The sequence below is a fragment of the Lutjanus erythropterus genome, chromosome 19 (assembly GCF_056507025.1).
Source record: "Lutjanus erythropterus isolate fLutEry1 chromosome 19, fLutEry1.hap2, whole genome shotgun sequence".
In the NCBI taxonomy this organism is placed as follows: Eukaryota; Metazoa; Chordata; class Actinopteri; order Lutjaniformes; family Lutjanidae; genus Lutjanus; species Lutjanus erythropterus.
Window position 1 is genome coordinate 2,234,691 of NC_139335.1, and position 15,238 is coordinate 2,249,928.

Here is a 15,238-nt window from a genome sequence, read left to right on the forward strand (position 1 = left end):
GGAGTGTTTGTTTAGTTTGCCATTATTAAGTTTGTGGGGTGTTTTGGGGGTTCAAAGCGAGAGTTTTACTTGATTTTATGTGCCAAAGCTGATGTAAGAAAGCTAATGATTTTTATGGGTTACTGAGTTTGGGAAGCAGTTTCTCTTCTCTTTTTTATGTACACATACTTTTAAGAGATCTTGTTAAAAGTTGAAAATAGTAAAGCAAATGGTGCTGCAACTGCCACTTCTAATAATAGCATAAAATATACAAGAATTTGGTGTGAAACAAGAAGTGATGATGATGATTTAGGTCTTTATTTAAAGTCTTGTAAAGTAGAAGTTACATGATTTGATTGTTCGTTACAGGCTTCCAATTTCATTATTTTAGAAGCATATCCACTTTGCCTTTGGTGTTGTGAGGTCACACAAATGCCACGCCAGCAAGGCCATCAAATAAAACAATGATTTAAAGTCCAAGGAAATAATCTAGGCAGCACAGTGGCGGTTAGGACTGTTGCCTCACAGCAAGAAGGTTCTGAGTCACTGAGGAGTTTGTGGCTGGGGCAGGGCCTTTCTGTGTGGAGTTTGCATGTTCTTCTTGTGTCCGTGTGGGTTCTCTCCGGGTTCTCCGGGTTCTCCGGGTCCAAAGACATGCAGCATAATAGGTTAATTTGATAACTCTAAATTTCCTGTAGGTATGAATGTGAGTGTGAGTAATTTTTATCTCTATGTGTCAGCCCTGAGATGAACTGGCGACTTGTCGCCTCTTGCCCAGTGTCAGCCGGGGTGGGCTCCTGCCCCCCGCAACCCGATTTTATTTTTATTCAATTTTTGGCTGGACCACAGGGGCCAGTTGCTGGTTGGCTGAGTAAGTAAGTAAGTAGTTGAGTTATGAAGTTGCACCATTGGTCGATTGTACGTCATGACGTCATCGACAGCGGCTTGTCGCCAACAGACACAAAGCAAGCTGCAGCTCAAACATCCCACTTACAATGAATGTTTTTGAGACAGACAGAGTTTTGTGTTTTATACACAATGTGACTCCTTATAAACTCCTCAAACCAGACATGGCGTATCAGGGCAGGAATTTCACGGTGGTCGTGCCCGTTCAGTCCGGCTTCGTGTCCTTCAAATAAATCATATTCCCTGCGGTCAGAGCGGCGTTGACGCTCCAGCATCACTGTATGAAACGCTGGAAAACGACTGGGTTTGTGTGACGACTCTGAGCAGAGAGCACAGGAGAGGCTGCACATGAATATGGACAGAAGTGTCGACGTGATATAAACTTTGTTCGATCGTGAAGCCTGGTGTCACTCTACAATGCTGTGGCTGCAAACGTCCATGAGTTTCAAGCACTTTTGAACCTTGAAAACGACACGTGTTTTCAAGGATTTCCAGCACCCGCACGAACCATGTTTAAACAAGCTCAGCATGAATAGGGGAATTAGTTGGGTGGACGAGGTCAGAGAAACGTACCACCCCGTCCCACATCTGGGGCATGAATGAGATCAGAGGAAAAAAAAGAAAAAGAGCTCACCTTTGTTCTGGTGGGCGCTCTCCTCTCTCCTCCTCTCCAGCTCCTTGCGATCGTAATTCAGACGCTTCAGGCACATGATGCCATAATGCAAACTGACCCTGGGAGAGGTCAAAGAACCAGAGGGTTAACAGCTGAAGCAGGTTAATTGAGGGCGTGTTCCCACTCTCACCTATACTCAGAAAGCATTAACACAAGCCAACGCCTTTGACCCCTCCGCTATCTTAAAAGAGGACTTAAAGAGGGCCTGGAGACACACACCTGAGCAGCCAGAGTCACAACAACAGGAGCAACTCTCCACATGTTTTTAACACCTACCACCTCACTCTGATTCTGTTCTATGAGTCATCTTCCTCCTCTCACGCTAGCTAGTTAGCTAAGCGTGCAGGTTTTGTCTTACGCTATGCCCTCTGGGTAATTTTCTTATTTTTATGTACGCTTATCAAAGAGGAAAGGGATTTCTTTCCTTGAGTTACTGGTCACAAAGAACACAAATGAAATATGGTGGTTCACATTTAGCCTGTTGCTGGACCTGACAGGACGAGTCACTTATTTATCCAAAGACAATGATAGGCTTATTTTTTTTACAGTTAAAAAAAACCCTGTGGATAAAAATTACATATTTGAAGACATTAAAACAACACACAAATACAAACTCTAAATCTTTGTTCAAAATTGATGATGAAAAATGAAAAAACACTTTGAACTTTGCAAAGTGTTTTTTCATCCCAGAGTTATTAAAATACTTCACTTTTTACAGTTATATTTGTACATATTATTAGTATTTTACTGTTCGCTTTGTATACAGCATGTATCAGTGTTTCTTTAGTATTTTTTGTGTATTTTTTAGTGAGGTCAGAAAGGTCGCTAGCCTGAAAACCACTGTGAAGTATATGAGGAGGGTGGTCAGATCCACAGAAGCCCTTTTTACACGGAAATCCAGAAGGCTCACCTTTAAGTGGACTTTGTGTTTTCCTGCTCAGTGCCCGCAGCTCTGAGTCAGCGCTGCAAAAAGTGTCCCCTTGTCTCCCGTCCCCCTCAGCTAAAAACAGCTGATAAATATGTGGAATAAGTTTGTAGTTAACACAAAAAGCAGCAACCAGCACTCTCATTTTGGGCAGCTCTTCCAAGCCCAGTGTGTAGAAAAGAGCCATAGCAACCTAATGTTAGCTTGTACATATTAAGAATATGTACAAACTGAACTGTAAAAAGTGAAGCATTTTAAAAACTCGTGGATGAAAAGGCACTCTGGTGACCATAGATGTGCGCTGCATATTTGACACCAGAAGCTAAGCTAAGTTGGCACACTACATTGTGCAAGAGGAGAATTATATTTTATTCTTTTCTGCAGAGCAAGTAATTAAATACGTATTTCAAATACACTTAACTGGAAAACTACCCCTCTCTGACAGCTTCAAAAATGTGCAACTCGGGGTGAATTGTCCCTTTAACGAGCTGCATGCATATTGACTGTGACATGTTTTGGTGACTACATATCTGTTGTCACAACAGGACCACTCCCTACGTGTCTTTTAACGGCTTCATATTTCTCACGCCAGTCACACGCAGACAGCCAGACAGCGTCAACAGAGAGGAATGAAAGTAAAAACAGGAGAAGTGACAAATGAGAATTATCTATTTGAGTTACGGCTTTAAAAGAGTGCGAGCGAGACACACGGGAGCCGAGCTCTACCTGTGGAAGCTGTCCACCATTTTGAGCTGTCCTCTCAGCTCCTTCTTGGTCAGGTGGTCCAACATGCGTGCATCCACCAGGGACTCCATGAAATAGCTGCGATACTGTGGCAGGCCCAGGCTGGGCAGCCAGTCGTTGCCCACCCACTCATGATTCATATCGCCATAGGCCAGTATCTGGAGGGGACAACCACAGATGATCAACGCTGATTCACGCTCCGCTTCATGTCTGATGCTAGTGCAAGTCAGCAGCTCATCATGACTCACTGCTGTTAGTCTCACTAGAGATAAAAAATTACTGACAAACACACATCATGCTGTGTCAATCCTGACTTTTCCAAAAAAAAAAAAAAAAAAGAAAAGAAAAGGTGCAGGTGATCCTTACCTGATCCCAGCTGAACTCTTTCAGCTCCTGCAGCGCCGAGAGAAGAGACAGAGAGAGAGACAGAGCCAGAGAGAGAGAGATGTGGAGGTGGTGGAGGAGAAGGGGAGCAGGGGGTCAAGAGCAGGGTGGACGGATGGAGAGATGATGGAGGAGAAGCAGAGGAGGAGGGAGCAGCAGCAGCAGCAGCAGCAGTGGCAGGAAAAGAGGACAAAAGGGAGGAATAGTGTGTTAGTGAACGGGTAATTAGTTGGAAGCAGTTCACACTGAAACAGCAACCAGAGGGGGAGAAGAAGATGCTCAACACTATGGCCTGGACCCACAAAGGACAGAGACAGGAGTTTAAAAAGAGACAGAGAGAGAGGAAGAGGAGGAAGGGGAGAGACTCATCAACATGGTTCAGACCAGACGAGACGCTCAAAATAATTCAAAACGTAGTGAGTAAAATAATGATGAAAAAACAGAGGTGGTAAAAGTACACACGTTCTTTACTCAGATAGGTGTACAAATACTTGTGTAAAAAGTTGAACCTCACATTTTATCGACAGTCGAGTCTCCCTCTCGTTGTTATAGTCTTGTTACGTTGTTTACGTTCTTCTTACATCTTTTCTTCGTATTACGTAATTTTGTAATTTTGTTATGACACTTGTATTTCACAGGTTTCACTTCGTTTTTGTCTTATTATGTCTTTAACGTTGTTTTGGTCTTGTTGTTGTCTTGTTGTTTTTATCATTATGTCTTCTATGTAATTTTCGGCTTGTTCCATCTTCTACGTCATTTTGGTCTTGTTGCAATGTCTTTGTCGTTATGTCTTTCACATTGTTTTGTCTCGTTACATTTTTTACGTCATTTTTGTCTGGTTGCATCTTGTATGTTGTTCTGGTCTTATTATGATGTCGTTGTTACATCTTTTACATTGTTTTTTTTTTTCTTACATTGTTTCTCTTTACGTCTTTAATGTTAACATCTTTTACACAATTTTTGTCTTGTTGCGTCTTTAACTTTGTTATGTCTTTTATGTCATTTTATCTTATGTCTTTTCACGTTTTTGTTTTGTTTGGCTTTTACGTTAGTTTGGTCTGTTTTTTTTTCGGTAGCTAACTGAACCTCACATTTCTCTCTCTTGTTACGTCTTCTGTGTTGTTTCTGTCTTGTTACGTCTTTTATATCATGTTTATCTTGTTGTCTTTAACGTTGTGTCCATTGTTTACATCGTTTTCATCTTGTCACATCATTATATCATTTTGGACTTGTTAAGACGTTCTTGTCGTTATGTCCTTTATCTTGTTATGTCTTTTACATCATTTTCATCTTGTTCTTGTTGTTACGTCTGTTGTGCATAATATGCAGCGAGGGCCACATCAAGAAATCGTCTTTTCTGTGTGTTATTGTCCGATCGATTTGTGTTGAAATCAGTGTTGATGTTGGTGATGAAGGCGCCGCTCAATGATGCAGAATATAAATAATCAATAATTCCACTCAAATGTTAATGAGCCTGTTTTGAAAACGTAATACTCGAGACCAGATACCTGAAAACTCTACACTGACGAAGTATTTGTACCGAGTTACTTCCCACCTCTGTGAAGAACATAAAAGAGGGTTTGTCAGACAGAGACAGGGCAGCAGTGTCACTAACCGGAGGCTTGGTGGCGGCGTTCAGGGACTCCATCTCTGCGTGGGTCATCCACACATTACTGGTCGACTGTGGTCAAGAGAGAAAAAGTGAAACCGATGAGATCAAAATGAAACACCATCATACCGCCTCGCCTGCCTGAAGTACTGACTCAATACTTGTACATGTTTGCTGTGCCAAAAAAAAGCCACATCACAAGATGTCAGCTAACCACAACAGCAGACTGCATTCTCATCACCATGGTGATGTTGATGCACGAGAGGTTCAGCCGGTTTACGTGACCTGATAGGACAAATCTGTTAAATGTGTTGAGCAGAATTATGGGACTGGTAATTTCCAACATTTCATCTCATTATTATGATTCCTGCTGTAAATAAATGTGAAGCCAAGCAAGGAATTGGGAAAGCCAAGCCAAACCAACATTTGGCCTTTATTCCAACCTCGATGACAGTTAGGAGATGGTTTTTGGTTGTCTGTGACTTTATCTTCCTCTGAATAGGAGACATAAAAAAGCAGGGGCACCAATGCATGTGCGTGCAACGGTTTTACTACACTTTTCAACATCTGGTTTATCTTTGTGGCTGTGTGAGAAGGCAAGTTTTTTGGGGGGGAAATGTAGCTTTTGTTGCCAAGCTTTATCTCTAGGCAAAAATAGGTGGAACTTTATCAGCGCCCTTCCAGTTTACAATCGTTCTCCTTTCATATTTTTATTGTTTTTCACATTTATCGCATGCAGGACACATTTCATGTTCTAGTTAACATTTTCCTGCATCTGTTTCTTCTTCCGTCACTCCCACACTTTTCTTTCCAACATTCCACTGAACAGAATCTGCTTTTGGTTTTACATCAGACCCAGTTGATGACATACTGTATGTATATTCTCAGTTATATTTCATTTATGTTTCATGTTACCAGTGTTACTAATTTCCCCAAAGGGGATCTTTAGGATTTCAACTAATCTCAAAACTACAAACACCTGGTTCAACACACACCTCATCGTGTGAATATCTACTGTATGGAGCGTTTGTGTATTAACAGACAAAAGCTTTGTTCCTTATGGAGAATAGACCTTAGTAAGTTATTAAAATGGTATCAACATCCCGATGAATGCATTAATCAACATATGAAGGTGTTTAAGGTCTTAAGTGTTCTCCAATAAAAGGCTTCTTTACCTTAAATGTTATTTTTATGACATGAAATATATTAGCAGGCCTAATTCCTCTTTTTTGTTTTAAGGTCAATGGGTTCGTTAAATGCAGGATTTTAGAGTAGCAGCCTGCACAGTTTGTTTCACTGGGCTCTCACTTTAATGTGTCTATTTTGCGTATTTTTAAGCATAGATTACTCTCTCATTATTTCTCATTTAAGACATAATGAGAATATTGAGGTTTTTTCTTTATTGTACCTTTTGTGATAATAATTTCTGTGCATCTCTATCCTTTCATTTATTTCTTAATCTGGATTAAAAAGCTCTATTTCTAGTTATATGCTTATATTTCTGGTCTTGTAATTAATCACAATATTATCAAAACTGCCATATGGAGAAGTGCAATATTTAAATAGCGAAATTGCAATTATTTGAAAGAGGGAAAATGTGTGAGAAAATATAATGAAGCACTATAGCGCTGCAGAAATGTCCTGGCTTGTTCTCCAGATGAAAGAAAAAATGTTTGTTTTGTACAGACATCAACAAATGTCAAATAATCACATAAAAATGAAAAAATGATCATTCCCACTAACTGTACTGCATATCACAATTGCAATTGCGGTCTTTTTCACCATATTGTGCAGCCCTAATTAATGCATATTTATTTATTTTCTTTCAGCCTGTGATATTTGTGACCCTCTTCACTCTCCCTTCAGTTCAATCACAGAAGTTTCCTTCACAGATGTTTCCCATCATGCCATCATCAGTTCTCCCTGCTGAACCTCACCTGTTTACAAATTGCCTTATCTGCAGATCTGGATCACACTGATGGTTGCTTACAGCTGAAATGAATTTGCGTTCAGTGACCGTAAAAAAAGCAGACATTTTTTCAGTGAGTGCTGGTATTTTGTATGCTAATGTGAACTGTGTGTGAAGAAGAGTCTCACAGAGCGGGTGCTGGCCGGGGCGGACGGGCTGGTGAGGGACACCATTTCCTGGATGGCCAGCCGCAGTTTGAGGCGGTGCAGCGGGTTACTGATGCCGATCTCCCTCTGGATCTCTGTGTCTGACAGGTTGGCCATGATGGCGCCGCTCTTCACGTTGGCACGGCAGGCTGCCACGTACCAGGCTGGCATTCCCACCCACAGCTGGAAGGAGTCAGACGGCAGATTAAATACAGGAGACAACATGAGGAAAAAAAAAAATCATATGGATCCAAGTTTTGATCTTTAAAGGGATCATTCTGATTTCTTGAAGTGGGGTTGTATGAAATATTTATCCATAGTCTGTGTATTATCAACACTGAAATATATATAAATGAACAACATCAAAGTTCCCAAAAAGTGAAGCCAAAACAGATGAACTGTCCCTTTCAGTGGCTACGTTTACATGCACACAATATTCTGTTTTTAGGAATGTTTCTCCCGCCGACCACGAGTTTGAGATTTTCTTTTGTGCACACGTCTCTACCCCAGTCTTGCAAACTGTTGGCTTTGTTTCCAGCACAGAGCAGAAGAGGTTGCGAGCCCCAAACTGCTGTAAAAACCCCAACTGAGATGCATATTCTGAATTTGCTGTTTACGCGTCAAAAAAATGCCCCTAAAACCAGATTAATACCAGCATGTCTTTATCAGAATATGTTCCATTCAGAATAAGAACTAATTCACAAAATCCAGCCTGAATAAGCTCCTTACATGATGTAAAAATTCAGAATATTGGCATATTCTGAATATTAGTGGAAAACTAGTGTGCATGTAAACGTAGCCCTTGCTATCCCCCATCCCTTAGGTTTCTGTGATTCCACATTACCTCCAACCAAGACACAACAGTGGGTCCGTCCCAGGATGCAAAGGGAAGTCCTTGACGGCATGCCTCTTCCAGCAGCTCATGCCTGGTAAGAAGAAGAAGAAGTACATCAGTCTTATTTGATTTCGTTTAAAGGACCAGTGTGCAGGAATTAGTGGCATCTAGCGGTGAGCTTGCAGACACCTTCTCTCACCCTCCCCTTCCAAAGCGTAGAAAAACCTACAGAGCCCACAAAACCTGCAAAAACCCATTACATCGCACAGCTTTGTGTATTTTTCAATTTGCCTTTGTAATTTATTGCTGCGTCACACCATGCGCTTGCTTAACTGATGAGTGAATGCGAGTTCGGTTTTGGTTATAACTTTGGTTCTCTGAATTCAAGCATCAATGTCTAAACGTGCGGCTGTTTCACCAGATTTGTTCGTGAGATTTAAGACGTGTACTTGTGGATCCACCGCACACATTCAAAGCTGTAATCTCCTGCACTGGAAATTAAAGTGTCCCCTCAGACTGGATTCTCTGGCCGGAATCATTTCGTCCATACTTGTCCTGTTCCTGAGGTCCTCACACCCACTCCTCACTTCCAATAGATCTCCCTAAATCTTACACACTTGACCTATAAGTGAAAGATGAAAATATTAATCTGAGTACCAAACGTAAATAAAACATAATCCACAAACTTCTTCTTGCTGCGGCGGTCTTTATCTGCTGGACCCAGAGTCCCAGTCTTGTTCATCCCCATCGGGTCTCCAGAGGCCAGGTCTTCAGAGGGTGTAGATGCTGGAAGAGACATAGGAAGGTCAAAGGTCATGTGGATGAAAGATAATATAGATATGATTACCTGGAAATCACAGAACCAGAGCAGCTCAAACACGTTTAAATGAGAATCCTGGCAGTGTGGATTACTGGTATACAGTCAGTGTTATCCCTCCCTGATCCTCCATCTGTTTACCAAGAGAAGCAGATCCATCCCGCCCAGGTTGGCCCATTCTTCCTTTCTCCTTCTTTCCAAAAAGCCGATGGATGGAAGACTTGATGCTTTTCTTCTTACTGGCCTTGTGAAGAGAATCTTGGCTACTGTTGGAGCTGCTGCCATCTGCCGAGAGACTGGAAGGGACAGAGACGATCACTAAGGGGGGAAAAAGTCCAATAAGGACGTTGCACTTGATATATTTATCTTGTGACGGCCTTACCTGCGAAACTCCCGGGGGTCGTCCAGCATCGCTCCTGGATGGGTGAGGGTCATCCTGTCCAATCGCAGTGCACGAGGAGTGGAGGGAGGCGTGGAGTCAAGAAGAGCGAGGGACCGATCATCTTCTTTGTTGTTCTGAAACATGAAGTATAAAAACAGCATGAAAATTTTTGTTGTTTTTATTTAGCTGCATTCCATTCCACAGAGTACATAAATGGTACTCCCTACTCCTTTTTCCAGGAATGTCAGTTAAGGGAGCAGCCCTTGACAGAATTCCTCTATTGAAATGTGTGGAACTTGTGAAAAAATGTCATTTAAAAGATGTTCAGTGTCATTCCTAAAGAGTTCAATATTATACAGGTTTACTAATTATTATGTAATATTATGTTGATTATTTACAGCCTGTTATCATGTAATATTTGTATTCTGACAACTTTGATAATCATGGCTGGTTATATTTGTACCTTGTCTGAACCGGTGTGTTTGTGATATCTTAATAAATTAGGTTAATCGGGTTGATCAGTCAGCCATCATGCTTCTTCAGTCTTCTACCTTCCAGTGAGCAGACAGTGCTAATATTGAGTTAGCAGGTATCTGTAGGCTTAATGTGATCTGTCAATAACAAATCACCGTTATTCTGGAGGCAACCTGCTACACAGCAGCTTTTCAGCTTTTTTCTGTCCCATGACATGAAACCGTGAGTTTTCCCCCAGAAGCTGGATGATGTATCGCCGGTCTGACGCATGTTTTCAGGGTCACGGCTCTACATGGCACATGACAGATTAGTGTTATGGCTAAACTCCTCCAGGCACGGCTGAGTCGCATTATGGCGGATGGAGCTGGTCGCAGCCGTTCTACACAATGCTCGCAATTCCACCAGCGGCACCTCGGCGCATCCCAGAGACACGCCAAGTCTATTTTTGACGGAGGCCGCATCAATTAGCACAGAGCAGATCGAGCAGGCAGGAAGTCAGGCAGAAAAAGTAGAGAATATCCGGTCAATTTTCAAAATAAAAGACTAAGTGTAGACTTGCGATCATAAAGACAGACAGATAAGAAACTATTTATCTACGTAGTGTATTTATCTGTGGTAAAGCACAAAGAGCAAGGAAAGAGGACCTAATCAACTAAATCTGAGCAAGTAAACATAAGCAGTCTAATTCACAATGAAAAGTAATTGATTCTCCAGGAAGGAGGGACACACATCAGTTTTGTGTGATGGGATGAATGAGGCTGTTAGTGACAGAGAAGGCCGATCTTTGTGTGACGGCGTTTCTGGCTGTGCAGTAAGTAATGCAGACATGATGATAATTTTGATCCCATACATGTGAATTTCAGACTAACAGAGCTTAAATATTCCCTTCATTCTTTCTCTGCGAGGATCAGTTTGTGAATCATTCCATGATTGCATGATGGAAGAACTTCCATGTTTATCTAATATCACCACCAAAATATTCTCAGGCTACCCAAAAGTGCCCAAAATTGGGCAATTTTGAGAGTTGTTGGGTGATGACCAATATTATCTATGATAAATTCTTAATCACTGCCACCTTAAAAAGTAAAATGCAATTGAATGAAGTTGTTTGTTTCCTTTTAAAAAACATTGTTCCAGTTACAGGGGACATTTAGCAGCTGTTTGAACAAACTGCTTCAACTGATTTCTCCATTTACGTTAAATTTATGAAAGAAGACCACATTTTATTGATGGTAAACATGTTAAATTTTACAGATGCAGTAAACCGTAACCAGTATAGTCTACTGCCTGTGGAGAAAGTCTCTGATTTCCGTAAGGAGTTAGGAGAAACATTAAGTTACATTAAGTTATTTCTTTCTTTGTGTAAAAAACACTGTGTGTGTTCGTCCGAGCGTGTTGGCTGCCAGGTGGCTGATTAAAAACATTTGGTCTTTGCAGACAGAGATGACAAAGCTGCCAGTTTATTTGTATATAAAGCAGAGAAGTGAGATCCCATCCCAACTGGTCACTCAAGACACCTGCGGCTCCGGGGACGCATGCTTTCCAGTTGCTCCTTGTGGCTCCGGCAAAAACGTACATGGAAATGATATCTGTTTTTTTTACATTTTAATATCATTATCATTTATCATTATTGTTTATCAACACTGTAATAACAAAAAAAGGTGAGAAAACTTACAAAGCAATATAGTGCACTAGATTTTTAAGTTTTGAGCCCAACTCAAAATTTATTTATTTATTTATTTATTTATTTATCAGCTTTTTCTGGGTCCATGAACGAAAAGGATCATTCATTCCTACCAATTGAAACAATGTACAGACATTGAGGGGATGTCAAAACTCATGGACCACCTCTTAAAGACATTTACGACCTTGTGGAATATTTCAACACGCTTATATGAGACTGTAACTGTTAAAAGGAAATAAAAGAGAAAAAAAAAGTAATATTTTCAATTAAAACCATTTAATTTTAAGGCATCAAAATAACAACAAATCTGGTTCACAGCTCACTGCGACCAATGTTTGAAATACATTTTAGTTTACTTTCTAAAACTCATTCAAGTTTATCTAAAGAAGAAACGCAAAGTTTATTTCAAAGCTCAAGAGTTTAAGTTGAGCTAAAAACTCAAAAATCTATTGCAGTACCTTGAAAATGTTTAGATATTCTCCCTTTACCTTAAAAAAAGGACTTGAAACAGAGGGAACAGAAAGTGGGACTGGGTCTATCAGGTAACCTTTTACCACGTCTCTGCTGTCTCATTTTAGTTTTTGACAGAAGTGGAAACGACTGTTTTGTTTCTTTTTTTTTTTTTTTTAGCTCTGTTTCATCCTAAGCAGTTTTTTTGGTTGATGTATGTCCTGCCAGCTTGAACCATAACTTGAACCATTCTTTCCATTCCACTCAGAGCTCCCACATTATCATCATCACTTTCACAATCACGGCTGACTACATGTTTTTTGTTTATTGCACCATCTTTTGTAATCCATCCGCCCGTTTCAGAAATCCTGGAACCAGTGAGTCTGGCACGAACCATCACGCCACCCCACCCCAAAGTTACTTGAATCAGTCTTACCCAACCTAACGTGCTACTGAAGAATAACTTGACTTCCCTGACCCCCATCTGAATGATTTACTGGTGCTTTATTTACGTGACTCACTGTCTGGAGGAGCTGTTTGCATAAACAGTGAGGCTGATACAGAGGAACGATTAAAAAAAAGAGAAAAAGGTTAGCGTGCATGGGAAAAGACGTTTATTCCCGAATTCCAGCCGTACCTGTCTATCAGTCTCACGGGCCGGGGAGTGAGGCAGGCGAGGGGTGGAGTGACCAGAGCTGGGGGGAGAGGGGGAGGCCAGGGTGGAGGACGTGATGGACGAGGGGATGAAGCCCCGTCCTGTGCTGTCTCTCCCCAGTGAGGTCGGAGGGATGGGCGGACTGTCCAAAGCCACGCTGACCCGGCTCTCGATCTCTTCGGCCCGCAGCTCCGTGTTCTCCTTCTCCTCCTGGATCAGTCTGGTTTTGTTAAATACAATAATATTAAAGTTAAAATACTGTACGCTCAACACTGAACAGATCACAACAGACATTCTGGAAGATAAATAGATGAGACTCTCATGTCTGTTAGCTTAGCTTAGCATAAAAACTGGATACAGCTAGCCTGCTGCTGTCCAGACCTCTAAAGCTAATGTTCCATCTTGTTTGGATAATTTGCACAAAAAAAACTATGCAAAAACTACAGCTGTTGCCCTTTTTGCTCTGTGCTCCAGTAGCAGTTGAGCAAGCTGTCACCTTTGTTGTTTCCTGTACTTAGAGAGCTTCTGTGCTACGCTTGTATATGCTGAAAAGAAAACCACATTTTTAAGATGGTTAAAAGATGTTACTTCTTCCATCACTGCAGTTCTTCTTCAGTGTCAGAGAGGTGTTGATATGTTTATTTCTGAGGCTGCAGTGCGTGCCGGTGTTGAGTACTCGCCGCCCGCGCCTCCTTACTTTATCTCCTTATTGATGGCCTCCAGCTGTTCCTGCAGCATAATGGCCAGGGTCTGCACGTCCGTCTGTCCGCTGGGCGACAGCAGCTCGGAGCCGAACCGAGGCTCGCCGTCATCCTCTTCGTCAGAGCAGGTCACGTCCAAGCCCGGTTCGAACCCGCTCCCCAGCAGAGCCCCGCTCTCCCAGTCTGGGTACTGAACACACACAGCAAGAAACAGGACTCATTACCCATGATTCATCTCGATTCCATTCACAAATACTCATCACTGTCATCTGTCGACTGTTGGTCGATGCACCACTTTGGTCCAAACTGAAATCTGAATGTATTGCCATGAATTCTCTAGTAACACTTAATTTGAGGTGGTGTACATAAAACTGTTATTACACTGTCATAACACCTGTCGTGACCATGAAGGAATGTTCATGACTGTTGTCTTTAATTGTTTGTGATGTCTTGACAGCGACAACCCGACATTAATCAAGCCAGTAACAGTAGGTTTGTTAGATTCTCACCTTGGTGGAGTCCTCTCGGGCGGAGCTCCAGCGGGCCCGGTGACTCCGCCTGACCACGCCCCCGGTGGAGGCATTACCGAAGGGATCCAGGTGAGTGGTGGAGCCTGCCGGGAGGGACCCGCCCCCGTGGGAATACCTCAACTCCAGAGCGCTACCTGGCAGAGAGCGACTGGAGAGACAGACGGAGAGAGAAGAGATGATACGAGATAAGAGGAGCAGGTAATTATCTGTGCAGGGTGGCCACTGTAAGACTGTGGTGGCAACTACAGTGAGACGGTACGACCGACAAAAACACACAGGAACCTGGAGAGAATCCAACTAGAAGATTATAATGAGGTTCTTAAATTCTTCTTCTAGTTTATCAAAGCACAGATACACCTCTGAACTGTGTTGAGGATGTGAATCACACGCACATAACAAAAAAATCAACTGCTGAAAAGAAACTAAAGATTAGATTAAGTTCATTCTGACACAGAACTGCATTTAGAGACACTTTGTTTTATGTTGGGTAGAATAATCCCAGAGTATTAGTACCAAAATCTGAAATATTTAATGGAAATCCTGCTTCTTATTGCAAAAAAAGGTATAACAACTGCAGGCTGCAAACACAACCACCTACATTAAGTCAGTTGTTTTTGTTTTGCAAATGTACATATATAATTAAATTTTTGCACACACTTTACTTTATATTATTAAGGAGGGAAAGCAGAGGTTAACCTTTTCTTTTTGTTTTTTAATATCATCATAAATATCGAATCATGTACCGAAAAATACCGAAGTTTTTGGTATCATTATGTCCTTAATTATTACTGAACCAAATTAGTTTGCCCCACCCTTGTTTTTATTGTATTACTAACACTTTAGCAATACTGTTTACAAAATATTACTGTTAATAAATCACAGTGAATTGAACTGAAAAGGGTTTATTACATGGAATCAATAACCACTAACCTTAATTTATAAATAGACGCCTTCATGGCAAATTGGAGACTGATGACAACTTAGCTCTTAAGACTTAAAAATAACTCATGTACTTTGTGAAATAATAACAATAACAACAATAATACTACTAATAATAAAATAAAAATGTTATTTCCCTACACATTTAGAGTCTGAGGATGTCTGAATGAATAAAATGTAAACGGTTGATCAAATTGAAATTATTCTATTCAGGCAGTTCAGTGGATTTGTATTGATTTATTTTATTATCTATGATTTATTATGTTATTTATTTTGTAATTTATTTCTGTTGTGTTTTGTTTGTTTTTCATTATTTTCAAATCTTTTGTTTTGTCGAGTTGCTCGACCCAATTTGTTTATTGTTATTTTTTTTCTTTCTATATGTATTCTCTCTGTTATTGTCAAAGTAACTGTCATTATTATGTATTGAAAAAAA

The 15,238-nt window shown here is 41.0% G+C and overlaps 1 protein-coding gene across 1 annotated transcript in view; it reads right to left on the reverse strand.

Annotated features, from left to right (window-relative positions):
* The window catches only part of ppfia3 (PTPRF interacting protein alpha 3), a 41,254-nt gene that overhangs the window by 5,179 nt on the left and 20,837 nt on the right, over positions 1–15,238 (reverse strand). The window contains 13 exon segments of the mRNA XM_084743914.1: positions 1,520–1,617; positions 3,210–3,385; positions 3,594–3,704; positions 3,706–3,903; positions 5,227–5,292; positions 7,318–7,518; positions 8,180–8,261; positions 8,857–8,956; positions 9,129–9,283; positions 9,370–9,503; positions 12,615–12,852; positions 13,330–13,523; positions 13,843–14,011. Coding sequence (XP_084600040.1) covers positions 1,520–1,617; positions 3,210–3,385; positions 3,594–3,704; positions 3,706–3,903; positions 5,227–5,292; positions 7,318–7,518; positions 8,180–8,261; positions 8,857–8,956; positions 9,129–9,283; positions 9,370–9,503; positions 12,615–12,852; positions 13,330–13,523; positions 13,843–14,011 — 1,922 coding nt within the window.